This window comes from Pelodiscus sinensis, chromosome 2 (genome assembly GCF_052426305.1).
Source record: "Pelodiscus sinensis isolate ZL-2025 chromosome 2, ASM5242630v1, whole genome shotgun sequence".
Taxonomy (NCBI): domain Eukaryota; kingdom Metazoa; phylum Chordata; order Testudines; family Trionychidae; genus Pelodiscus; species Pelodiscus sinensis.
Genome location: NC_143053.1, coordinates 182084742 through 182112718, shown reverse-complemented (window position 1 = coordinate 182112718; position 27977 = coordinate 182084742). Strand labels below are relative to the sequence as shown.

At 43.6% G+C, this 27977-nt stretch overlaps 1 protein-coding gene across 18 annotated transcripts in view; it reads left to right on the top strand.

Annotated features, from left to right (window-relative positions):
• The window catches only part of TMEM108 (transmembrane protein 108), a 279934-nt gene that overhangs the window by 135918 nt on the left and 116039 nt on the right, over positions 1-27977 (top strand). For 12 of the 18 annotated variants that reach the window (XM_089776593.1, XM_089776597.1, XM_089776592.1 and 9 more), the window contains one exon: positions 12377-12462. In XM_089776593.1, the coding sequence (XP_089632719.1) occupies positions 12423-12462 (40 nt within the window). In that variant the 5' untranslated portion in view covers positions 12377-12422. The remainder of the gene's footprint in view (positions 1-12376; positions 12463-27977) is intronic. The other 6 variants (XM_089776594.1, XM_089776589.1, XM_089776596.1 and 3 more) reach the window with 1 other exon arrangement.

Here is a 27977-nt window from a genome sequence, read left to right as displayed (position 1 = left end):
CAGAAAAGCTCTTCATTAGTTCCCATAAAGAAGGACTAGAGGACACCAAAGGAAAGGAATGGGTAGCAGGCTTGAAACTAGTAAGAGAAAGTTGTTCTTCTTCCCAAAGCAAATAGTTAACCTGTGGAACTCCTTGCTGCAGGAGGCTGTGAAGGCTACAACTAGAACAGAGTTGAAAGGGAAGTGAGATAAAGTGATGGAGGTTGGGTCCATGGAGTCCTATTAGCCAGAGGGTAGGAGTGGTGTCCCTGCCCAAAGTTTGTGGAAGGCTGGAGAGGGATGGCACGAGACAAATGGCTTGGTCATTGTCTTCGGTCCATCCCCTCCAGGGTCCCTAGGGTTGGCCGCTGTTGGCAGACAGGCTACTGGGCTAGATGGACCTTTGGTCTGACCCAGGACGGCCATTGTAAGCTCAGGGCTCAGGGTCGGGGGTCTCAGTGGACCCCCTTGATTTTCATGCACACCTGGTCCTGGGTGGCCAGGCTGGCAGCTCTCCTGCCCTAGACGGCCACTTTCCTGTGCCTAGTGAGGAGATCGTGGACGAGGTCCACGATGTCTGCACTAGCCCAGGAAGGTGCCCGCCTCTTGCGGTCCAGGGCAAGCTCCCGGGAGCCGCCAGCCTGGTCCCGGCAAGAGGGGGTGGGCTGGGGGGCATCGGGTGGGTGGCTCTGTGCCGTGCCAGGTGCAGGGTCTGCTAGCTGGGTGCTGGCAGGCTTGCACCTGGCACGGGCACCGTAGCCAGCCCGTGCCCCTTTAAGGGGTCCGGGGCCGGGAGGGGGGCATAGAGTTTCCCTGGTGTTGGCCAGAGTGGCCACCAGGGAAACCTGGGGAGGGCTAGCCTCCCACTAGTTCGAACTAAAGGGCTACACAGCCCTTAGTTCGAACTAGCTAGTTCGAACTAGGCGTTAGTCCTCGTAAAATGAGGTTTACCTAGTTCGAACTAAGCGCTCCGCTAGTTCGATTCAAATTCGAACTAGCGGAGCGCTAGTGTAGCGCCTATTAAAGTTAGTTCGAACTAACGTCCGTTAGTTCGAACTAACTTTGTAGTGTAGACATACCCCAAGAGACATAACAAGCAGGCAGGAGAAAAGGTGGCTTGGGAGTGTCATTTGAGCTCCCCGCCTCAGGTGCCAAAATGTTGTGGGTCAGTCCTGACTGAAGGAGACTCAACAGCTAACAGTTGGTAATGTGTTTTTACCTCTCTCCAAGTCTTCTTCCTCTTCCTTTTAATTGGCTGAATTAATATGAGCCAATCTGAGCCGCTGGTGCATGTCCTGATGTACTGTATTTCTGACCAGGTCATAAGGGTATGCATACATTCTAAGTGGAAGGCCAGGGCGGTCCAAACACTAAAGGAGCTTTTAGTATATGCTTAGAATTGTATTCTGCTTTTTGTCTGCCCCTACTCTGTCTTTTGACACTCACCCTTCAGCCATCTGTGACTTCCCCCTCATTCCCCCTCCAAAAAAAACCCCTGTGACACTTCTGTAGGTGGGAGTCTGCTGCCTTTAGCTCCCTCATGCAGTGTCTCATAGGATTTTGAAACTAAATTATAACTCTGGCTGCTTTCATCAGATGGAACTCCCCTCAGAGAGACACATGGGTCTCCACATATGGGTCTCTGCCTCACATGCAGCTGCCTTTGTGGCATCATTTTCACTACCCTTCCTGCTACCTTGTCCAGGCCCCTGCACAACTATGATGTCTGGTGGGAAGCAATACAGTGGCTGGTGCACATACTCCCCTCATCAGCCCCCAAGAAATGACCTGGACATATCTCTCTCATCCTAGGACTGTCTCGTCTTTTCTGTGGTCACCTCTCAAGACAGGAAGATTTTTGGGCCCTTTCATGGAACTATGCTGTTAGGGAGTATCAGGGTTCCCAAAGTGAGTGAAAGGGTTTGGGGGGGATCTCAGGCAGGGGGAAGGAGCTGCAAAACATGCCTGGGAGAAGGAATTGTACCCTACCCCTTCTTCCATGAATGATATGGTTTAAGAAAACTTTTTGCAAGAACCTCACAGAATTGCTTCTCTCCAGGCCTTGAGTTGCAGATGTTTCTTCAGAAGCAAGCAATTTGGGTTAGTCCCCTTAAAATTTCAGGAGCCTACTGAGTTGGTTCACTTTTAATAAAAGTAATGCTAATAAACAGCTTATAGGTCTATGACACACACCACTCTTCCTAAGGGATCCCAAATCAGTAGATTTTTTTTGACAAACTGATCTACAGTGGTGATTTCATCCACCACTGAAATACAGCCATTGCTGAGGTGAAACATGCAAACTTTGATAGTGCACATCAACGGTACCTGACAGCCTAGAACAGGAGGTGAAGCAGAATATTGTATTCAGGTGAAATGGAAAATACTGTGACAACTTTAACAGAGAGTTGCCTAATGTTAGGTTCCTAAATAAGCTGCCTCCTTTCCAATGGACTTTGCTGGGTGCTCAGCATTTTACAAAACAAACCATTTATTTTGATTCCTAAATATTAGTTTAGGAACCTAAGTTGGGTACATGTTTTGGTGCTTTGTATGTGTGTGTGTGAAATTTTTGGACTCTTCTGGCAGAGCCTTAATTAAGAATGTCAGTGCTTATCTTGTGACAGACCCAATGGAATACATGTCAGGAGTCAAGGTCATGTTTTTTCCATGACACATCTGCCTTGTGTTTCTTCTCATCTTGTCTGCCCACCCCAAACATCTCCTTTACAAAAGTATTTTGTGTCTTGGCTGTTCTGGTTGATTTTAAGACTATTTTTGAACTACAAAGGGAATGATGGGGGTGGAGAGAAGTGGAAATGTTGCATCAGCTGAGTGATGTTATATTCCTTTCAAGCAAACATGATGAAAGGATTCCAAGCAGGTTTTCTGATCTATAGTCAGTATTTTCTCATGCATTGTGCATTATTAAATTATGATTCCAACTAAGATCTGCTAGCCAAAGGAAAGCCTGGTATCTGAGTGTAATCCACACACATTCTGGGTGTGGTTCACTGTCCCTTGTAGTGAAACTTAGACCACTTATGGAGAGTGAGAATGAGTCTGCTCTACTGTCTTCATTCAGAGGCAGCTGGCTTTTAGCCCATGCTGTAGACGCCCATGCACAAAACTCCAAAAGTCCCAGGTTCAGTTTCACCTGTCGGTATTACATGAGCACATGTCAGGGCTCCTTGTTCTGTTGACAATATGGCGATGTCTGTGAAGCTGAGGGCTTTGACACAAACAGTGTTATCTACGTAGCACTTTAAAGACTAACAAGATGGTTTATTAGGTGATGAGCTTTCGTGGGCCAGACCCATTTCCTCAGATCAATATGTAGAAGAAAATCGGCACAACCATATATACCAAAGTGATACAATCAAAAAAATGAACGCATGTGAAATTGACAAATCAAATTTTAGAACAGAGTAGGAGTGAAGGGGGAAGGTTAGTGTCTGTGAGGTAATGATATAGGGGTGATAATTGGGGAAGCTATCTTTGTAATGGGTGAGATTATTAGAGTCTTTGTTTAAACCCATACATGAAGTATCAAATTTAAGCATGAATGACAATTCTGAAGCTTCTCATTGAAGTCTGGAGTTAAAGACTCTTTGCCACCAAATAAGTATGTGCAGCACCATAGATGTGCACAAGACATTGCAGAAAGTTGGTGGGTTTTTTGGGAGGTGGAGGGGGAGTTAGTGATGAGCCTCCAGTTTTTGTTGAGCCTGATCTTGTTTTTGGCTTCAATATGTAAATTAAAAGTAATCCCAAGGATAGCCAACAAAACTATGTTCCTGATTTAAACTAGAAAAATGATTACTAGAGTCTAGCCCATGGGTGGTAATAAGTGGCCTATGGTCCGGATGTGGTTGGCCGCAGATGATTTCCACAGATATTGCTGCTAGCAGCTTCCATTTGCTGTGGTTTGCCATTCTCAGCCAGTGGTATCTGTGGGAAGCACTGTGGGCCAGGAACCACTTCCCACAGCTCCCATTGACTGAGAATGGCATTCTGTGGCCAATAGAAGCTGTGAGCAGCCAGGTGAATGAATAATCTGGTGTCCCACCAGAGGCTAACCTGGTGAACTGCGTCCAGCCTGCAGTTCCTGAGCTAGTCCATTGACTTTAATTGGGATTGACCCTTAAAAACTGAGCCAAGAGTGCCGGTTTATAAGCCATACCTATAATATCATTCAAAACATTGGTGGCTTTTTTTTTTGTCGGTTTTTTTTTTTTTTTTTTTTTAAAGCAGTGGTTTGAGATTTGAAATGCTCAGTCAGGCCCATGGTTGGTGCCATAGGACTTGGTGGAATGCCTGTCACGGCACGTGAGCTCAGGGCAGATACCACACTAGTGCTTTTTCTGCATAAACATTGGTTGGGACTAACAGAAGACAACCCTGGTACTGCTCATCTACTGGATTCTTCAGACAGATGTCCCAACGCTTTTTCCATTATTATGTATTTTCATGTTGCCTTTGCTTCCGAGTTCTCACGCAGATGGAAAGCAAACGCACTGAACTATTGCAGGGGGCAGTGGCCTCTAAATGAGTCCCTTAGGCCTGCATGACCAGTGCTGCCAGAAGGAGTCCTATGTTTCCAGAGTCCTCCCACCCATGAGCCTACCCAAATGGTCAACCTGAACACGATGCCTGATTTTTGACTGCCTAGCAGTCTGAATTCTTTAACTGGAAACTTGCACCTGAGTTCCATCTCCTGGTTTCCCAGCACCTGTAAAAGCATCATTAGAAACCACATGGTATCTAATGGGAGAAAGAGGTGTGGGTGGGCAGTGTGTTGATTCAGCAGTGCTAAGCAATCTTATGCCAGTTGAGCTCTTATGATGCTCCGAGAAGTGCTAAAGATGCCTGTCTTCCTTAAGGGTAATTCCTCCCTGTTGTGCAAGAGGTCTTGCTCGGACAAGACCCTGCAGATTTCTCCTGCCTGCAGCAGGAGGGGTGAATCCAGCCCAAGATATGTAGTTTAGTCTGGATAAAGGAGAGCCTTCCCACTCTGAGGGGAGTAAAAATCCCCAAGGAATCTGGTTGTGTCCATTATAAGAAGATGGTAAATATTGTTTGCTTGACTGCAGCTGTATTCCAAACAGTGGGAATAAAATGTTACAGATGATTAAGTGCACATTTAACAAGAACACCAATTCTTGCTGGACGGAACCTCACTGCCTTTCGCCTAGTGCGCCAAAGGGTTTCAGAACCAAATGTTTGCCAAATGCTGGATTCTTAAAAACAGACCAAAAATTAAAAAGAAACCCAACAACAAATCACACAAACATGCAAACACAATGGTAACTTTGTAATTCCTCTGTAGACTAGACCCCGACCCTCCCCCTCAAAAAAAAAAAAAAAAAAAAAGGTATAGAAGGGTGTTGTGGGGGTGATGCTCTTTGTTACTTGACTAGTACTGATTCTGTGTTCCTGCAAACATGGTGTTATGGGCCATTGTACTGCTGCAAGAGCCATCCTTTGGTGGATGTGTTAAATTCAGCGTACAAGAACAAATCAATCAGTGCTGGGTAGTCTGTGAATAGAGGAAAAGGGGGTGAAAGTACACTCTTGTAGATTTGAGCTGCAGCCCACATGGATTAATTGGCCCATCAGCAGCTCCTGAAGGCACCACAGCTGCTTGAGTGGTAGGCAGGACTCTGCTGCTGGACTCTTAGGGCATGTCTACACAGCAGGGCTAAAGCCGAAATAAGCTACATAGCTTGAACTACGTCAGCTGCTTAGCTTAAGTCAAAATAGCTTATTTCGGCTTTTGGCGCTGTCTACACAGCAGGAAGTCCTCGTAACATGATAGTTACAGGAGTTGGAGTAAGAAGTCCTTCAGCTCGACATTATTTTGATATTATGTTGAAGTAACGGTTTGTAGTGTAGACACGGACTATGTTATTTTGGAATAACGCTAGTTACTCCGAAATAACACTGCTGTGTAGGCATACTTTACAGGGAGCAGTATTTGCTCTTTCCCGTGCTGCTTAGCCAGTTTCACAGGCCAGAGTACAGGTATGGCTATAGCCTTGTGTTACACTGACCTTCCCCCCCCCCAATTCATATGGGGTCTCTAGCACTGCATCAGTATTCAACATCACAACCCTAGAAGCACAAGGACAAGCATTGTGACTTGCCCTCTGTTGAGGCAAGAGAGGGAAGATTAGGGGGTTTGTGTGTCTTGTCCTCCCTCTGCAATCCTAGGCATAATGCAGCTCTCAATCATCAGTGCTATTTTCACCAATACTTTTCCTTCCAGACCGATCTCACAGCTAGGTATGAGATGTTTGGATATGGTGGCTGGATGCTTACTGGGCTGTAACTGTTGTGCCTTTTTCCTAGCCCGTCTCTTCTTCCTTTCTTCAAATTCTCATCAATTTCCCTCGCCTGATTTCTGTCTGACAGACTCACAATGGCAGGAGGGCTGTCCAGTGGTTGTTGAGGCTTGTCTCAACACTTGTTTTCTATTCGCCTCCATTTTGTCCTTAATTTAAGACACCATTGATATTTTTTTCCCCTTTCACACATAATGAACGACTGGCTGTTCAGGGAGCTGTCAGCTCCATTGGAGTCTTTTGTCTTCTATTCATCATTATGTCTTCATTGTCCTCTTCAATTTAGCTGCGGCACTGGGGGGGCCACTTACTGTGAAAGACAACGTTGCCAGCTGTCCGTAGGGATTTTACACATCTATTCATCATCCAGTGTGATGCTGCACTGTATGGGCAGCAGTTTACACTAGAATGGGAAGAGCTTGCTGGTCTTTTTCAGATGCACAACACATCAGCTCACACTTCCAAACTTGGATGACTAAAATTAGGCACCTGAGGCCTTGTTTAAAAACTCTTTGTCAGTTTAACTATTTAAAGTGAATCAAGTTATATGGAAATAATCACTCTTGAGTGTCTTATGCACAAACGTGGATTAGCTTAATTACATTGGTTTAAAATACACCTTTAGTTATAATGGTGCTGCTTGTAATATAGACAGGGTCCATATTCAGATACTACCTGAGTTTCAGAGAAAAGCTCAGTTGGGAGCAACTTGCTGCTCAGAACTATTGATATTAGGCCACTTAGGAGCCTACATATGGCTCTAAGAACTTAAATTTAGGTAGCCATTAAAAAAAATTTGGCCTCAACCCTAATTCATTTATAACAGCCTCTATCCTAAGAGGAGCTCATAATGTTTCACAAAACATCAAAACAGTTACTTTTAAAATAAACATCATGAAAAATCAATACTAAAGACATACATTTAGGCAAAATTGAATATTATATTTACATGTGCACAGATCCAGAAAATCACACCAGTATTTCTAATAACAGCTTAGATTATTTAAATGAAAGATTTTTTTTAAAGCCTAATTTATTTTGTATCACTTACAATGTCTGTCCTCTGCTTGCATTTTATTCAGCTAGAGCAATGAAAATTGGTCAGTTTCAATTTCACTTCAAGACAGTGGAGTTACTCTGGGGCTACTTTGGCCTACCTACGATCAGAAACTGGCTCTGGGCATACAAATTCCCTTGCTGATGTGCACAAATAGTAACGTACAAAACTGCATGCACAAATATGTACGAAATTAATGTTTAACACAGCAGAGCCCTCCCAGGTACCCCCCACCGCAAATAATGCCCCCTGGATTCCCTACCCCTATCCAAGTGATACCCTACAGAGGAGAGGCTGGGAACCAGGCCCATCCTCCCCTTCTTACTCCCCATCCTCCCATACCGAGAGGAGAGGCCAGGGCTAGAAACCATGGCCTGGCCCTAGACGGGTTGCAGGCCCTCTGGAGGCCAGTGGCAGCCCCTGGAGCTTCATCTAGGGTTGCCAGATGGTTTCAACAAAAATACCGGACTCACTTAACATTACATCACAATCTACATTACAGCCTCTCCCTGAGTTACGAATGAGTTACGGACCAAACACTTGGCCATAACTCGATCCATTCGTAACTTGGACCCCGTTGAGTTACATAGCGACCATGCTGTTCATAAGCGCGGGTCGCGTTCGTAGCTCGGGGGCCACCTTTATGACCACTCCATGGGAGGTTTGGTCGTAAATGCGAACAGTCGTAACTCGACCGTTCGTAATTCGGGGACCGGCTGTACATCTTATTTAGAAAATACTGGACATTTATATTTGCTCATTTATATTTTCTTAATTTCTTTCCTGAACAGAAAGTTCAAATACTGGACTGTCCGGTTCAGAACTGGACACCTGGAAACCCTAGCCCCTTTCATGGGCTGCAGGGCAGAGGAGGAGCTGGATGCCATAGCCAGTCCCTAGAGGCTGGCCCCCTGAACCAGCTGCATGGCTGGGGGAGGGGTTTGTGCTGGAGGTCAGAGACAGCCTGGAGCTCCAGCTACAAGGCCAGAGAGGGTAGCTGTAGGCTAGGACCGGTCCCCAGAGCCTCATTGCACCCCTCCCCTGGATGGGCTGCAGGACTGGAGGAGTGCGGGGAGCGGGGCAGGGACTGTGCCCCTCCTTAATGACCTGAGCAACAGCAGGTAAATTTGGCTAGTTAGCTATATACTATTCCTAACAACTTCAGAAGCTATTGCTAGTTCTGGGATGATGGTGAATGTTGGTTTTTCCCTTTATCCCCCTCCCCCATCCCTTCCCCACACACATTAGACATCTCATACCTGTTTGAATTTGAAAAGATGAAGATTCTGAACTTCCCTAGAAGGACAGAACCATGTCAATTGTTGAAATGTGTTTCATTTTCAAAGCCATTGCATCTAGTGTTTTATCCCATACATAAGGCAATCCACTCAGCGCAGTCATTTCATACTGCCCTTACTTGCTATTTCTGATCCCAGTGCGTACAGTCTGTGGAGTTACTTGTGGAATCTGCCTGTCTATTTGGAAAATCAACTTAGTTTAATTTCTACATTTATTGGTACCTTTTGTTTAGAAAATCAACATGATTTTTGCTTTCAAATTTATGTCAAGATTGTCACCTGAAGAAAGGCAATCTCCTTGCAATTTTCTCCATTGCTGCATGTTTTGTATGCATTGAAAGTCACAATCCTGGGGTGGGAGAGAGACACATTTCCTGCCATATACATGCCCCAAAAAACCCAAATGATTTTGGAGTACTAGGACCTCCTCTGCAGTATCTGTTGGGTTTTTTTTCCACTTGTGTCCACATTTTGTCACGACTCACTCCAACAACTTCAATCCGTTCCATTTGATTATAAAGTCAAGGCAGAGTTTGGCTCACAAAGCTTTATTCAGTTTACAGCACATAATTTTATGCAAGCATTACTGAGAATCTTCACCAGCAGCATAAAGATGAAATTGCAAACCAAAACCCTGTTTGATTTTTATTCACCTTGCACAAATCTAGTTCCTATCTCCTAGAGAGGCATAAATTATCCTAATCCATTTAAATAGAGTGGTCTCTTACTTATCTAAATATACAAGAGCATATAATTCATTATACACACCAAGATGGAATTTACAGTCAGTAAACACTATGGACAGCAGTAGAATGGGGATAGTAAAAGAAATGCAAATAACACCAGCAGATAGTCAAAAATATGATATTACATCCCCGTGGCCAAGCACAATTCAAAATAATTGGCATATTGGATTGATTTCAGAGGTGCCATTGAGCAGCTTTTTTGGGTGGGGGATGATTTCTTTTCATTTATACCACTTTGATTTAGTCAGGCTTCAAAAAAACTATTTGACATCGGCAGTAAACAGAGCCATGGAGATATCATAAGTGGTTTGTGCAGTGATGATTTTCTGCTGCGTACATTTTGGTTAATAAACTATATTAATATGCTAAACATAGAATTGTCGTATGTCTTTGGAAAATATTGTAATGAACTGTCTGTCTGTCTGCCTACGGACCCAAATCTTCTGCCTTTGATTCCAATGAGCACAGTCACAGAGCCAGCAGACCCTGAGTTTTCTTGCTCAGATATAAATAGGAAAGCACTTGCTTGTACTAAAAAATAAAATCTTCCTCTCTCCTTTGCTTGCTCTTTGGGACAAAATAAAAATGGGTCACTCCTCAGCGGGTTTTCGTGCTATATAGCTTTCATCAACATCATCATGAACCTCATTTCAATTTAATTTAAAAAAAATCAGTAATGGATACTTTAAGAGAGAACACAGAATTTGCACTATACAAACCACTCAAGGTTCCTCATTTTACTAAGGGCTTCTTTGTTTAAATGGAAGGGGTGGGAAAGAATGCAAGAATGATTTTTGTCACTGTGCACATAAGGTGCTGTATCTGATAACATAACCAGGACTCTTTCTTCTTCCATTGCACACCAGAAGCAATAAAACTGGCAATCCTAGGAGACGTCCACGTGCAGTCAGATATGATTCTTCTGACTTCATAAACTCCTTTGGCATTTATTCAGTGGAGAAGTGCTATTTATTGTCCTGGCTGGTGTATCTGATGCCTTCCAGGTCATCTCTTAAATAAGCCCTGAGGATTTATACCAGAGCATATTAAAATGACTCCTAAATGCCTTCAGTAGTTTGGATGGTGGAAAAATGTTGACCCGAAAGCTATAAGATATCAAGTGCTATTAAGTATTGATTGGGGTAGGGAATGTATTCTTGTTGAGAAGAATTCAGGACGATGCTCCTTCCCCCCCCCCCCCATGTATAATCTCTGATCAGTGTGAGAATTTAAATGCTAATCTCTTTGAGTACCAAATCTGATGTTAGTCACAGCATTTTAAAGTGGCGTGGTAACCATGTTGGTCCCGGGCTATTGTAGAGACAAAGTGGGTGAGGGAATATCTTTTTACTCGATCAGCTTCTGTTGACTGAAGGATCAGGTTCTGAAGAAGATCTCTGTGTAAGTCAGAAGGATGTCTGCCTTTACCAACAGAATTTGATCCCATTAAAAATATAATCTCATCTCTTCCCCTCCCCTATCTATCTGTTATTCACAATGATGTTTTGGAACCACATTTGCCTTATGAATAAATCAGAAGCGCTTATTTTTAACCTGGAGCAGAACAATGTGACTGATTAATTTTTACATATTTTTAGAGGAAAAATCTATGCAACTTTTGAAAACACATCTTGCAACCAAGCACACATTTTTATTAGTTGCTGCGTTAAACTCAGTACTGTCAGCTCCAATGCTCCCTGTAGGGGAGGGGAGGAAAGATATTTTAACCTTTTTTTTTTTTTTTTTTTTTTTTGTCCAGATCTGATGATCTTAGGAGAAAAGCAGAGTTGCCATGAAGGCTCCTAGGTTCTTTGGCTGACCCAGCTCCAACCTCAGCCCTGTCATAATTTAGAGCAACCTCGGGGCTGATCTAAATTACAATGACTGACTATGGACCAGCTGAAAAAATTCGGAACAAAGCTGTGCTCCAACCTACTTCTCCACCATCACTTGAGAACCTTCCCTTACCAGGAGACTTCTCAAGAGGACAGCTCTGGACAAAAACCATCCTCTTTGTCACCACTTTTTCTGGCCTCTTTGTGTTATGTGAATAGCTCAACCAACCGTATCCCTAGTGTGAAGTCTTTGGGTAAAAAATACTACCGTGTTGAGTGCTATATAGACAAATGGATACTTGAGGTACCTGAAATTCATTCCCAAATTCATTTCCCAAAACCATAGTCAGAAGTATCCTAATGAGTAGAACTCTTGTCATATGGCCAAATGATGATTTTTGGATTAGACCAAGATAGTCAAATCCAGTTGCAGGGAGTTGGTTATGCCCTGCAGTTAACATCCACTGGGTCACACCGCATTTGTCAAAACTGTATTTGTATCACTTCAATCCTCATATTAAAATAATGCATTTGGTGCATGCCTGGTAAACACCGCTGCCCTTTCCATGATAAACTAGCATTTTTGAACAGTTGATAATCCAGCATGTAGCAAATTTATGGCTAAATTTTCACAGATAAATCCTGTACCTGGAAATGGTTTTATCTTGAATATTTATCAAATAGTGCACACATACCAAATACATTTCTAAAATTTCTAGAGGATCCTTCATTGTCCATTGGCTCTTTAGTGCACATTATGAATATTTTGACCTATTTCTGTTCTCTAATTAGCCTCACCACTTAACACAGTGGAATCTCACTTAGGATTTATGAAGCCCTGTGCACAATTCAAGAATAATTTCTTTGTGCTGATGATGTTCTGTGCCCTTGCTTTGTCATCTCGATATTGTGTTTACCTTTCTGACCACAGCTATTCCATTTTCAGTGTGCTGTTTGGAGACCGTGTAGTTGCAATGTGCAAAAAGGCTAGGGAACCAACTTCCCTTTTGGTAACCTGCATCACTTTCCTATGAAGCTCCCTCTGGCCAGGAGAGAAAATAAAATGATTTATTGCAAGCAGAAGTCATAGATTTTTAATTTTTTTTTAATTTTCTAGACAGAATCATGAATAAACTGGCAGACAAGCAGGACCAGATGATACCATGAAGAGAAGTTTACAGGTCCTCTATTGCCAGCTGTTTCGTAAGTAGAGCTTTTTCTTTTAATGTGAGAAATATATGATTCAGTGTCTCTAAAATTAGTGATCTGAGCACCAATGTAGGGTTAAGTATGTGCTGATTTTAAGGACATGAAGGATCCCAATGAAATCAGTGGCACATTTCACATGCCTAATATTAGGCATGTACTTTAAGACCCTCTGTGCAGTTAGGCATTTGGAAGCATGTTCCATCTTCAGCTGATTTAGTGGTCTTATTCAAAAGTGAAAATGCAGAACAATAATTGTCTCAACCACAAAACTTCTCAGAAGTAGAAGATGTTAAAGGTGGTAGATGGTGGTTGGTAGCAGGAGATACTAGTGAATTCAGGCTCTTTAAGAGAAGAGTCAGGGGGTGAGGCGAAAAACCCTGTTTCCAAAGACTTGGAATGAACAAAGGCCCTGGTGAAGGCCAGGCAGCTGAAGAGGGGAAAAGGGAGTTGGATGTGGCAGCAACCCCAGGACACAGTTCCTTTTAAAGGCCTAATATCAAGGGCCCCATAGTGCAGGGTGGCGTAGGACTACTTTTCAGCCAATCAGGAGGAGTGCTCTGGAGGAGAGTAGTATCTAGACTACCTTGTCCCTCAGAGCAGAGGAGATACTGGCAAGGGATGGAGGTCTGAGCCAGAAGGCTGAACTCAAGGGAGAGATGGCAGTGAAATGTGGCCCTGTGAAGGGTAGGCGGTGGCAGGGGAAGAGCTCCTTGTGGATGGCAGAGGAACCAGAGGTAAGTATGAGCTTTTGGAGTGCAGTGATGCACTTGTCTGGTCAAACTGGGCAATAAACCATCCCCAGGACAATAGATTTTCTAAGACAGGACCATTGAAAAGTGAGAACTGAGGGAGGCTGCTGTAAAGGGAGCTCTAGCCAGTAGGGGTTAGGGTTGCCAGATGGTTTAACAAAAAATACCGAACTCTCCCCCTCCCCCCCAAAAAAAAACACTCAGAAAAAATTCTGTCAAGGAGGGAAAACAAAGTTGTTAAACAGAAAAAAGCTCCCCCCCCCCCCCCAACAGAACTGTAGAGCAATTTTTTTTTAAAAAATTATTTTTTTAAAGGAGGCTGCCCCTTTAAGATGGCTGCCATCTTGGGAGCCATTTTTAAAACCCCGCAGCTCCACCCAATAAGTACAGGGAAGTTGGGGGCGGGAGCCATGGGGGGGCGGCAGAGGAGCGGCTTCGCCAGCCGCACTTTTGGGGGGCAAGAGTCCCGGGCTGGCCACAGCTGATGTTGAGGGAGGCATCACATGGCTAGCTCCCAGGTCTCGGCTGGTCATGTGGGCCAGAGCAGCGTGCGCTCTGCTCCCACCCCAGCCCATCGCCCCCCTAGTGTGGCGCCCAGCAAGTGCTTCTTCCTGCCCCCCTTCACTACAACTCTGCCACGCTCCTCATTCCCCCACCCCCTCCAGATGTGGCAGAGGAAAATTGTCCCCTCTGGACTTCCATCTGAGGGAAACAAGAAATACCAGACATTTCACATGCCCAGTATTTCCTGTTTGTTTGTTTTTTTTTACCGGACAGGGCCCACAAATACCAGACTGTCCGGGTGAATACCGGACACCTGGCAACCCTAGTAGGAGTTTCTCTGGCAACGGTTGCCATATTCCACTGGGTGTAATGTTTTGCTTCTGCTTTGTTTGCTCAAACTGGGTTGGGTGGGGACAAAAGGAAAGCTGTTACCAGCGAAGGATTTTCAGTAACTTGTGTGAAATGCTTCAGTGGTCTCTTCTCAGTTCTAAGTAGCCCAAAAATATCGCTATAGCCAACCTTGGTAGGGGTTCTCAACATAAAGACCTAAGACAGAATGGAAATGGAGACTGAATGCTCACACCTAGAGGTGGGCACTCTAGATCAGGACTTAGGCAAGACAGTAGGAAGAAATCTGAATTGCTGCTTTACCTGTTTGTAGATAGCTGCAATCCATTCGTTCCACGTGCGGTCAATTAGGTGGCACACTCCTAGGGAGCAAATTCACTTCTACGTTTTAGAAAGAAAGTAAATATTTTAATGTATATGATCTCTGCTTATTGTTTGTTAATTCTGCTTTACCCAATCAAAGTATCCACAACAGCATTCTGGTAGAATTTTTTTATATTGTCACCTCACTCCATTAGAATTTTTTCCATCTGTCTCAAGCACATTGTATTCCCCCTTCCATAAAGAAATGTAGTTATTAGGGTTAGGAATGTGAAAGTATAAACATATACACGATTAACCGATGCGCCTGGGCTCATCTGCTAACCTTCACGGTTGCACCCAGTCTCCTCCCTTCTCCCCTCTGGGTCAGAGGCAGCAGCGCAGGAGGCAGGTAGGAGCGGGTGCTCATGGGGAACCAGCTCCCTGCATGCACCAGTTCCTGGGGAGACAACTCCCCCCCCTCGCCTCACTTGTAAATATGTCACTGCTGAAAGTTTCAGCAGTTACACGTTTACCTACATAAACACATTTTAACATCCCTAATTAGGATGTTCATTTTTTCACATTGAGGGTTATGTTTTTCTAGTCACTACTAATTTGCTTAAAAAAAATTTTTAATGGAGCAAAAGTCTTACTATGGTACCACAATTTATCTTTGGATCTCTAAAATTTTACTACTTGATTGGGTGCATGGGACTTAAAATTCTGTTCCATGGAGCACAGTTGAGACATTATCCGAGAGTAATGCTTTAAGCACCCAATGTTTGTCTGCAAGCGATATACCTTCTATTGATTTGTTAGAAAAAGAACATTAAATATTTTAGTAGATTTTTATAGATGATCATGGGAATCAACTTACCGTTATTTGTTGTCATAAGGATGCTATCTTGGTTATTCATGTCCTCTTAATTTATGACATTAATACAATGTAAAGGAGACAGAGTGGCTACTCTGTCATATTAACTCAAAGGGACAGCTACTCAGCTGGTAAAAAGGGTCAAAAGTCAGTGTGGTTTCATATTAAGCTTAATGCCCATCTGATAATTAAGACTATGCATAATTCTACTTTGCATCATTAAACAACCTGTTACAAAGTTTCCTGTCTTTCTGTTGTGGTTTTTTGAGGGGTTCGGGGGGATTTATTTTGAAGATGGTGGTTTGAAAGTGATTTAAAAAAATTTGAAAATGCAGAGGGAATGAACGAGCAAACTATACTGAAATTGAATGAATAAACAGGGATCTATGTCAACTGCATAATATAATTTTGAAAAATGGAATGTGCACATTTTTTTTTTAATCTCAACTGAATTAACTTTTTCATTTATTTGTGGGAACGTAAATTGTATAGTAAATGTAGCCTGCATTACCCATTCTTAGCTTTGTAGTATTCTGTCAGTACAGACATTCCAGTGGCACGTTTTATACAATACATCCATTTGGGGCTTTTTCATTGGTTTGTTTGCTTTATGGAGCCTCAGATCACAAGGGTTTTTTTTTAATTCCCATAAACCAATTTTCTCATCTATATCAGATAGGCATGTTGCTTTAAGCTATGTTTCTTCCAATTGCTTCATAACCTCCGTTTCAATCCCTAAAGGGTGTATTTTATAATAAAACAGATGGAAGCATTTTTAGTCTTTCTTGTACATGTCCTTTGTGCCACAGGGAAGCACCCACAATATTGTCCTTACATTTCATCTACACAAAGGACAGAAAATTGCTACCACAGGACAGCAAAAGACATAGTCTCAAAAGGGTGTTTTTATTTTTTATCAGAGTAAGTCTTCCCTAGGCCCAATTCACCATTGCTGTGAACGAGAACACAAAGTGCATGGCAATGTGACATGGGTCCAGAATGTTGCTGTTTTTGCATGGTAAAATTTTTATACACACTTTGCACTGGGATAAATGACAATGAAATTCAGGGCAACTGGGTCCTTTAGAGCTGCATGTAGCATAGCCAGATATCTAATGTTCTGGTGTTTCTTCCATCCGGATTGGGATGCAATAAACTAAATGTTCATGTACCTGGAGAGACAAACCCTGACTATGCTAGGAACAACCATGTTTGCTGTGGAATCTATACATGACTCCCCGGCAAGTGTTAACAGTGAATTCCCGCTTACCCTCCACCAGGAGACTGCCATGTTTCAGAGCCACCATCTTCAAAAATAACCTAAAATTAGGTCCCTAAATCCATATTTATGATTCTGAGCAATGAGAGGCAGTGTTGTCCAGTGGCTAGGGCACTGCACTGGCTCTCATTAATCCTTGGTTCTAGTCTTGCTCTGCCACCGACCTACTGTGTGACCTTGAGCAGGTTGCTCCAGCCCTCTGCCTGATTGTTTTGTCTCTTTAGATTGAAATTTCTTCAGAACTAAAACCGTCTCCAACTATGCTTTTTGTACAGTGTCTAGCACAAGGTGGCCTTAATCTTGTTTGTGGCTTCTAGTTGCTATTGTAATAATATGTTGGCACCTATCTCTGATTGAGACCAGGAAAGCTATTAGTGGCTCTCTTTTTTTTTATTATTTTATTTTTTCCAAATCTGGTAGGGGCCTAACTAGGACTTTAGGAGGCTAATTGTAGACCAAGGTTTGAAATTCTTGGCTTAATCATCAAGGCAGGCTATAGGAAAGGTTTGTAATACTATTCTAACAAAGTATTTTGATGGAATATCCATATGGGCTGGTCAGGAAAATCATGCTAAAACTGTTATAGTAACACGTGTGACTTTTTGTTTTTTAATGTGATTGGCGGTAGCTTGGAGCTGATACCATTTGCAGAGAGCAAGCCTTGGTAAGAATTATGCAAGTACATTTGGCCCAGAACAGGAATTCTGAGCCATGCTGCTTTACCTATAGTGATTCATAGTTTATATATAATTAATTTGTTTTCCCAAGAAGCACCAGTTTCAAATATACTGTCCAGGTTGAAATCTCACAGGGGGGCCACTGGCTTCACTTGTTGCCTGTACAGCCATTCACTGCAGCAGATGCTTGCCAGCACAGTGCGGGAAGATTAAAGAGCAAATCACAAAAGACCTCAAACCTGTTTCCTTTTGTTACCAAGAGCTTTGATGTCACTAGCTGGATTGTACTGAGGAGCACCACTGAGAGTAAAACATTTGTCCACAATGTGCTGCCATTTGTTCCAGACACATTTATAGATGAAGCATGTTGCCTCTGGAATGATAATCATGCAAATGACTTTCCCATGAGGCAGTGCAATGCCCCTTCCTTTTTTTTTTTTTTTTCTAAAAACCTAGTATGGTGATTTAAGCCCTGCAGCTTGATCCACAATATGTCTGCATTTTCTGTAATGAAACGTGCATGTTATTTTACTGTAGATGCATTTTTTTCACATAGGAATTTGTCGTAGTATATAAATTGGGGAAAAAAATGTAGAGACAGGCCACTGGGGAGGCCTGTGCCTCTCAAGCTGTGGGGGATGATGCTTTTATCTTCAGGCATTTTATTTATTGAAAACTATGAAAACAAGATTTCTGTTTATCCAGCTTGCCAGGTTCCGTGTGGGCACCCATCACCGTAGAATCTGGAAACTAAGTGCAAGCAAAATCCCAATTAGAAGTATTTCTGTATGCCATTGCCAGATGGTGAATTTCCAGGCAGCAGTGTCTTACTGTCCAGTATTATAGACCTGACCCAGTAGTCACTGGAAAGACCTCTATATATGGATCCCATAGACTAGACTCTGTAAAACTTTGGACCAGGCTGCTTGAATGAGACTTGACTGCAGTCTGAAAGTCCTAGTTGCTAGAGGTGTGTGGAAGCTGAAATTTGTATTCCTGTGGGGGCTTGTTCCAATATTGCTATTAAAATATGAATGAATATGGATGTTGCTTCTAGCACCGGCTTTGTATGTTGAGAGTTCAATTTTCCTTTTAAAAGGAAATGACTTTGGGGTTTTTTTTTCTTCTATTACTCTCACTTGCACAACTTTCCCTCTGCACCTCCCTGAACAAAACGGCCTTGCGTGACTGTGTTTTGTAATATGGAATATCATGAGGCCACTCTCCTTCCAGTGCTCTGAGTAATATTGGATCTTTTTATCCGTAAACCATAGCAGCCTTGTTTTGTTCCTGTTCATTCATGTGGGGGTGAAATTCCCCTTTGCACAGAGGGCCACCAGCACATGGTCAATGCTCTTCTTAAGAACTCTGTCTGTTGTTTTTCCTTTTACAGACTAGCTCGGCTTTCTCTTTGAAACTTATCTACCCATTGCCTCTTTTTCTCCCCCCTCCTCCAATTTTTTTCCTTCTCCTTCCCCCATTTATTCTTGATTCTGGACATCCAACACTCTGGTCATCTGAAGAAGTGGGCTGTGCCCACAAAAGCTCATGATACCATGTGTATGTTTTGTTAGTCTTTAAAGTGCTACCAGACTATTTGTTGTTTTTTAAGTTTTTAAGTCTACTGTAAGTTGTGCTACTAATGATTGTTACCATAGAATCATGGAGCCATAGGGTTAGGATGTACCACAAGGGCCATCTAAGGTAACCCCTTTCCAAGCGGCAGGGCATGCATCAGACCATAAATGCATGAAGGGTGATAGTAAATGGGCCCAATTCAGTGTGTCTTCTGAAGGGTTCTTAGCACCCTCAACTGCCAGGGACTATTTTCCCCAAACCGCAGTAGACTCCTGTTGCTGCCAGTTCTCGCTGCTGACCTCTATGTGTAAATAGGTTAGTGAGCTCTGCTCTTCACCTAAGGCCATGTCTACATGTATCCGGGATCAATGGTGCTGTGATCAATGAAGCAGGGGTTGATTTAATGGAACTAGTGAAGACTCATTAAATTGATGCAGAGTGGTCTTCAGTTGATATTGTACTCCACCAGAATAAGAGGAGTAAGGTAAGTCGATGAGAGAGTGTCTCCTGTTGACACATCGACTTACTGAGGTGTCTACAACTGCGCTGCAAGTTATATCAACACCAGCTAAGTTATTCAAGTAACTGGTGTAATTTAACTGAGTCGACTCACACGGTAGTGTTGACAAGGCCTAAAACATTTTATGTACTTTTCCTGGTGTGTGTATGTCATCAAAATAGCCCATAACTCCTGCCCTGCCACCCAGCTTCTCTGCTTTCTGAGGGATTTGAGCTAGAACAGGCAGTCCCCGGGTTACGTACAAGATAGGGACTGTAGGTTTGTTCTTAAGTTGAATCTGTATGTAAGTCGGAACTGGCGTCCAGATTCAGCCACTGCTGAAACTGACCGCCAGTTCTGACTTACATACAGAATCAACTTAAGAACCCCAAGCATCCCCAAGTCAGCTGCTGCTGAAACTGATCAGCAGCTGATTCCAGGAAGCCCGGGGCAGAGCAACTCTGCCTCGGGCTTACTGTAGTAAGCGCTGGTCAGTTTCAGCAGCGGCTAAATCAGGACGCCTGGGGCAGAGCAGCTGGGGTGCTGCTGGGTTGTTCCAGTAGCGCCCCTCCTCAGCACTACTGGACCAACCCAGCAGCACCCCATCTGCTCTGCCCCAGGCGTCCTGATTCAGCCACTGCTGAAACTGACCAGCAGCGGCTGAATCAGGACCAGAGCAGCTGGGGTGCTCCTGGGTTGGTCCAGTAGCGCCCAGAGCGGCGCTGCAGGACCAACCGGCAGCGCCCCAGCTGCTCAGCCACAGGCGTCCAGAGAAAAGCCTAGTCTGCTGGGAGGGGGGCGTACTAGCTGCGCCCCCCCCCCCCCACCCCAGCAGACCAGGAAGACGGGGGCGGCGGACCGAGACGCACCGCGATCCCGCAGCCTGGGTCCTCCGCGGCTTTGATCCCAGTCTCCCTGGTCTGCTGGAGACCAGCAGACCAGGGAGACGGGGAGCAAAGCCTCTGAGGACGCCGGCAGTGGGACAGCCGCGGGGCGTCTGGGCTGTCCCGCTGCCGGCTTTCCCCACAGCTTTGCAAAGCCTCGGGGAAGCCGGCAGCGGAGCAGCCCAGGCGGCTGGGCTGCCTCGCTGCACGAGCCCCTCCGCGGCTTTGCAAAGCCTTGCTGCCCGAGCCCCCCCGCGGCTTTGCAAAGCCTCGGGGGGGGGGGGCTCGGGCAGCGAGGCAGCCCAGGCCAGGCGCGCCTGGGCTGCATCGCTGCTGGCTTCCCCGAGGCTTTGCAAAGCCGCGGGGGGGGGGGGGGCCTCGGGCAGCGGCTTTGCTCCGCGTCTTCCTGGTCTGCAGGTCCCGCAGTCCGTGTACTCCGGGGCAGCCCCATTCGTAACTGCGGATCCGACACAAGTTGGATCCGCGTAAGTCGGGGACTGCCTGTATTGGAAGTTTGTTCCACTCTTTGCTATTGATTTCCATTCTTATTTATTAAGTGGGCTGCACCCACAAAAGCTCATGATACCATCTACAACATGTTTTGTTAGTCTTTAAAGTTCTACCAGACTATTTTTTTAAAGTTAGTCCTATGAGTGCATCAGTTGTGTAGAGAAATCTGTGTGTCCCGGCAATGCAAAATATTTTTGGGGCTAATCCTGAGATGCTGAGCAGGCACTATTTGTACAGGAGTTTCTGCTTGGGCTGAGGGGGCTCCACAGCACCCAAAGTCTGGCTTTGCTGCCACAGTCTAGTCCTTTTGATGCCTGATAAATATTAATCCTGTGCAGAGATGAGAAATATTTGGACGCATATGGGCTTTTTTTATTCTAGGGCACAGATCCTGAATGGGTGTCTCTTCTTACTTCAGTTTATACTCATTGAGGAGCTAGTTGTGTATTTAATAGACATGATGGCACCAGCTGTCTGGTCCTATTTTTAAAAATACTAGGGATCCTTTGATGCAGATCATTAGGTTTCTTTCTATCATTGAAAGGAATTTTCAGAAACAAAAGAGAAATGGAATATTCCTGTTTCTTGTGCAGAAGTATAGGTGTTGGAGGGATTATTTAGCAATGGATTCAATCTGTGTGGTTTTTTTTTTTTCTTTGCTTAAAACTGGAAAAGGAAACAGCTGCTGGGTAGGTATGCAGTGTTTCACTTCCAAAGCTTCTTGGGATACTGCTGAATCTGAGTCTTTAGATTTGTGAGTCACATGGGCTGGTGACAGATTGCCCATCAGGCAACTCACAGCAAGCAATAATATGCCCTGGCTTCCCCAGAAATCAATTAAAGATTGTTTACATTTCTCAACAAGAACTGCACTTTCTTAAGAGACTTGTGCATGAAAGCATATAGTCTAGTCAGCTGTTTGTGAACTGTAATTTTTCTCATGGAAAAAGAGAATCCAGATAAACTTTTTTTCATTTAAAAGTAAACTGAAATACTTTTATGAATGAAATGCTGTGTGCCTATTCTGATCAAGTGTGCACTATAGCCTTCCTAACAAGCAATTCAGTGTATTTCACATGAACATGCAGATTGCATGACATACTTTGGTTCATTGATTGGATAAATGTAACTCTTGGAATTCAGTTATTTGTGCAAATACTTCTTGTTAAAAATGTTGAAATTTATTTTATGTAAACATTCTTGAGCCTTTACTTTTAAATTTGCTGTTTCAGTGAATCTTCTTGCCAGTAAATGTGTTCAATAGAATTTTCACAGACCGCAAACACCATTAAAACCAATCATTACAAAATTTGAATGTGCAGAAAATATTTTACATTATTCATCCAGGACTAATTTTAAATTTACAAGCCTGGGACCCTCAAATCACTGACATTAGTGGAGGAATTGTCACAATCTTTCACATATTCCCTCATACAGTGATGTAAACCATGGGTCTGACATTAGATTAAGGCCTAAGGCTATATTTCCAGAGGGATTAATGCAACTGTCTACTGTCTTGTGATATTGGCTCTTTCTGTCAGCCGACAGGCAATTCTGGATTTTCACACAGCATTTGACAACGTTCTTGGAATAAAGCATCTTCATTTTTATGCTCAGAGTGGCTTTTTTATATAAGAATCCTTAAGGGTTTTTAAAATCTAATGAGAATACACAGCCTCCCAGTATTCATGATTTCTGTGCATTCACTCACCGGAAGTGGCAGATTTTTGTTAACCACTTCAGTGGCTATCAGACTCAAAACAAAATTCTATTTTTAATATTTTTCAAACGTCCCGTACTTGTATTGAACTTTTCAGTCTATAGTCTGCATTATGACTAAAACACAGATAATTCATCCCTTTTGCACCACAATAAATCTGCCTAATCATTTTTCAGATCTAGTGTTTCCCGCAAGTGTTTTAGAATGAGAACAAAACAGGCAGGCTTACCAATTTGTTCCCATCCCCCCAGTTTATTTTTATGGCCCTTTCATCTGTCTAACTTTAGGAGTAACAACTGAACAGGATGCAGTCTCACATGTGAGTGAAAACCTGGCTCTACTGTGTACGTGTACATCTACATCGTTGGGGGTGTGTGTGTGTGTGTGTGTGTATGTATTTAAAAAAAAAAACCACCATGGCACCAAATCTCAGGGTACATCTACTCTATGATTAAAAACAAAAAAAACCATAACACCAGATCTGAAAACCTGGGTCAGCTGACACGCTGTGGAACCATAAAATTATAGTTCAGATGTTTGAGGTGGAGCTGGCTGAACTCTTACACTGCAGTTTTTATAGCCCCATGAGCCAGAGTCAGATGATTTGGGCCAATTGTAGCCTTATTCACGGACTTCTGTTGCAGTGTACGTATACTGAGGTCAGTGGCAAAATTCTAATTTGGCTTCACTGGAGTAAAATCCTGTTCCTAAATCCTCGCACAATGGCAGTGCTTTGTGTCTGTTTTAGTAAATAAAGACACCCTTTGAAATTTTAATTTTGTTTTTAAACCCCTCCTCTGTTTCCATCCTAAACACAAAACCACTGGTGGTTTGCACTCAGTGTGTTGTTCAATAGAGCAGCAATCAAGCCCCGATCTGGCATAGCATGTAAATATATGAATAGTCCTGTTGGCACCGATTGAGCTACCTGGGTAATAGAGTTATGTGGGTTCCTTAATGCTTTGACTGGTCAGGACCTCCTCAGTGATGTGTGGCGGGAAAAAATTGCAGCACAGATGTGGCAACTGGTGTACTAGAATGACTAAACAATTCTTAGATCATGTTACTGCTAGGCATGCTAAAACGAGTCGGTTTTAGACAATTGCCATACATAGCTCCTCCCCTCCCCAATCTCTAGTGTAACTGCAAAATATTTGTCCATTTGACATTAATAAAATAGTTTCTTTGTATTTTGATTCTGGATTGTATTTTCACGTGTTAAACTGAATTTATTTTTGTAATGCCTTTGTAACTATTCTTTGTTGTTGCGCTATCCTTCAACACCCTGCTCGTGTTCCCAACACTGATCTAGTCATCAATATAGCAGTACTGAAGAAAATCCCTCTTTTGTAATCAACAGAAGACTGGAAATAATCTAGAAACAAACTAATGTAAAACATGTACAGTTCAGAGCTGTACCCAGAAGCATCTGTTGCGTTCCCACAAACACTTTTTCATCCCTAATTATTACACCTCTATAGATCTCTGATCTGTATGGTAGATCACTTGTCCACTCTGAGCTCAACAGAAGGAATTGAAGAGAAGACTTTTCTTATGGGTTCCAGTCTAACTGAAGTTCTGGTTCAGCTAGCTGATAAGACATGGGTCATATTAAAGAGTAGGAGTCCTGCCAATGAAGGTGGTGGTACAGGGGACAACTGCCCCAGAACCTGGCAATTCTAAAGGACCAGGGCTACCACTACCTGGTGGTAGTTGGTGCTCTGAGTACTTTAGAATCATTGTGGGAGTGCTGCATCCTATCCCACTCTAAGGACATGGAGGTGGGGATGAGACGCTGCACCATCTGGGCAGAGCTGGGAGTTTGCTGTATTGGCCTCACCACTTCCTCCCATAGCCATGTCCCTTCTTGGAGCACGGAGCTCCCCTCCCGTATATTGCCCAGGGGCTTGGCAATCCTGTCAGTTCTCTTGCCTGTAGATAAACTGCTGAAATGTGCTATGTATTGGTCTAGGTGGAATAAAACTGTTCCCTTCCTCATCAGTACCTGGGAGTGATTTTTATTTGAAACACTTGAGAGATGTACTATGAAGCTAAACGCATGTCTAAAGTCAGGCATGTGTATCCGTACCTTGCTGAATTGGGGGTTGTAACTACCTAAATTCAGTGTAGCTGTTTGTGGCGTGTTTTCTTTTAAATTGCATATTTTCTAATAGCTCATAGCTAAAAGCACAGTAGTTGGTGCAAGGGAAGAACAAATTAGTAAGTCTCACCCTTCCATGTAGGGAAGGCAGGAGAACCAAAGCTGTAGAAAGGTATATGTAGCCTGCGAGGTAAGCAGCCAGACCCTCTCCAAAATCAGTATGCTGTTGTGCACAGTGTGTGGTAGCTAGGGAGGCCATTCTGCACTGAGATGACAGGACGGTTCTTGGAGTCACCCATTTTGCCCATGCCACCACACTGGCTCAGACACTCAGAGTGATACCCAGTGGCCAGGTTAGAGCCAGATTTTCAGATATTTGGTGCCAGAAGATGAGTTGTACCACAAGATAGAATTTAGATCAGTTAGTGTTTGCACAGTGCTCTGAATAAGCATTTACCACCATTGTCATGCATTGTGAGTTTGCATTTATCTTCTATTTCAAATGTAACATTTAACTTAGCCCTGGTTTCCCCTTTCCTATAATTCTAGGTTGGAGCCTTTCTGTTTGGTGCCAACCCTATGTAATACCATTAACTCACAAACATCCCACTCTCCCTACCTTTAATATCAGCAATTCACAGACACTTACCTTCCTTCCTCCCCCTTCCCACCCCCCCGCATCCCCCTTCTGTTCTGCAATGTGATTTGTCCTTTTCATATTTGTTCATTTTTTTAAATTGTATCCTTTGGTATATATGGTTGTGACTACTTTCTTCCACTATTTGATCTGAGGAAGTGGGTCTGGCCCACGAAAGCTCATCATCTAATAAACCATCTTGTTAGTCTTTAAAGTGCTACATTGTCCTGCATTTTGCTTCAACTACCCCAGACTAACACGGCTACATTTCTATCACAACCCTATGTCTGGCACAGTTTTAGTCTCCTGGTGAAGCCATGTGGGCTGGTGCAATGGAGAAGTGGAGTCAAGGCTCTGGACCGTCTCACTTCTCCATGTGAGAGGGCATAATGGTCCATGGAGACTGTCTTCTCCCCACCATGCAGCACCATGTGGTCTGCATAGTGCTAGCAGGAGATGGAGACATCATGGCTCGTTAGTTCAAGCTAGGTAGGGTAATGAGGGCAAGCGGAGTTGCAAATGAAGCCCGGGATTTAAATATCCCAGGCTTCATTTGCATGTTCCCGGGAGTTGCCATTTTTAAATCCCCCTTAGTCCGAACTCCGTGCCCGCGGCTACACGTGGCACGGACTAGGTAGTTCGAATTAAAGATCCTAATTCAAACTACTGTTACTCCTCATTCCACGAAGAGTAACAGTAGTTTGAATTAGGATCTTTAATTAGAATTACCTACTCCGTGCCGCATGTAGCCGCGGGTACAGAGTTCGGACTAAGGGGGATTTAAAAATGGCAGCTCCCGGGAACATGCAAAAGAAGCCTGAGATATTTAAATCCCAGGCTTCATTTGCAACTCCCCTTGCCCACATTACCCTACCTAGCTCGAACTAACGAGCTAGTGTAGATGTTCCCCATGTGTCCCCTTACTCCTCTGCAGCAGTCTCACAGGATGAGCCACAATTTGGTCCTTAATCTTTAAGGGTATGTGGGCCTGAGGCAGGTTTCTTGAATTTACAAAGTCAGATGGAATCACTATTTATGGAAAGCGGCAGTTTTATTCCATTCTGAAACTTCCATTCAGGCTGGAGACTTTGTGGTCTCTCAGGACCCCTTTCCTACCCTGCTTCCCCTGACTGAATTATACATCTGAGCCTGTTTACCATGTAAGATTCTCACCAGCTTCTCTGGGAGATCACAATGGAAAGTGAGAGTGGGAGAAAAACTGATGCAAAGAGAGAGGGTGTCTATTGGCCTCCACAGCAGTGTCCCTGGGAGTTATTTGCACCGTGTTGGCTGGAGAACTGGTCTGCCTTTTAGTAAAGAGTACAATCCAGTGCCTATATCTGCTAAAAACAAGTATGTTGATTGATTCAGTGGAAACATCCTCTACTCCGTAATCATCCCATTCTTACCATGCAGTGTCACCGTACATAGATATCTTTCAGATGGCTGCTATGGTCAATAATATAAGGGTGCCCCTCCTATAAAAGCAAAACTTTGTTCCCATTTCCTGTGGAAATTTTTGGACCAGTCAGTAGACAATATTTTAACCTGGAAGTCTTCCACCCTGCTGGCAAGTGCACAAGCGACACTCTCTCTGTTCTGAAGCGTACAGGCCTAAGCAGTATGATGGCTGGTGTCATTTCTAGTTATGAATCATTGCAAAAGTGCTTGAAAGAAATTGAAAATGCACGTACTTTGCATCGCATTTTACTGCTGCCATGGATCGTGAGAGATGCTGCTTTTCCTGTAAATGGCATGAAACCCAGCATGGTTTCTAGTCAAGTTATAATAAGTCTATCTTGTAAATCCTGGGGCTTTGCTGCAGCTGGACTCCTCTGTGAGAATCTCTCAGTACTTTAATATCCAGTTTCTGATTCTTTATGCATTTGAAAAGGGTATTGCTCCTTGAAGTCCGTGTCTCAGGGGAAAGGGAGTGATAATTTTGCAGTATGTTCTAAAGCACTTGATGTAACAGCCATGTGCAGTGGCAGCAAGTTCATTATGGCTTCTCAGCTTCCCAATGCTGTGGGCATTAACAATTAATATACAGACATTGTAATTAAGATGTCAAAGTGCAGAGGAAAGATGAAGAGCACAAACAATGAAAGTACCTAATAAATGGACAACAGTAAGTGTATGACTCCAAGGTGAACACTTACACTGCTGATTTGCGTAAGGGTCCTTCTGAGCCTTAAGCAGCAGCATAGGATGAGAGGAGTTTGTTTCAGACCTTGGGGATAAAATGGATCAGTTCTCTCTCCTCTTGTTTTGTGGCTTCTCACCACAGTAGCAAGTTGGGTTTTAGCAGTCTCGTTTCCGTAGAGCTGCCAGCCATTTCCCACTCTTCAAAGCTGTTTTGTTCTCCCATTTCAAGAAGGAAGTGCCGCTTTTCTGATTGAGGCCTGTGCATGCCTGGAAGCCTCCCGTCAAATCCCTGCCATGGGACCTAGCTCTTTCACTGGGGATGTGAAGCATAAAGGTAATCACATTACAGTCTGTTCTGCACAAAACCATACTGACAGATATTGAGAACAGTGTGTACGAGGGAGAGACAAGTGGCAGCCCCGCCATATAGGAAGCCCAATCTATTGCTTAGGGAAGCAAAATACTTGGTGGCTGATGGGGGATCTGTGGGCTAATAATGACCAACATTTCCAAATTTGTCTAAGGCAGCAAACCCATGAAATAGAGAGAATACCTACAAGTATGTGGACAGAGAACCTACTTAAGCCTAGGGTGTAGGCATGCATTCCAGTGCATGGCAGCTGTAGTCACAGGGCTCATGACTAAGTAAACATGACCTACAGGAAGCTATGTAAATGTAACACCAACAGGTAGAACTGAAC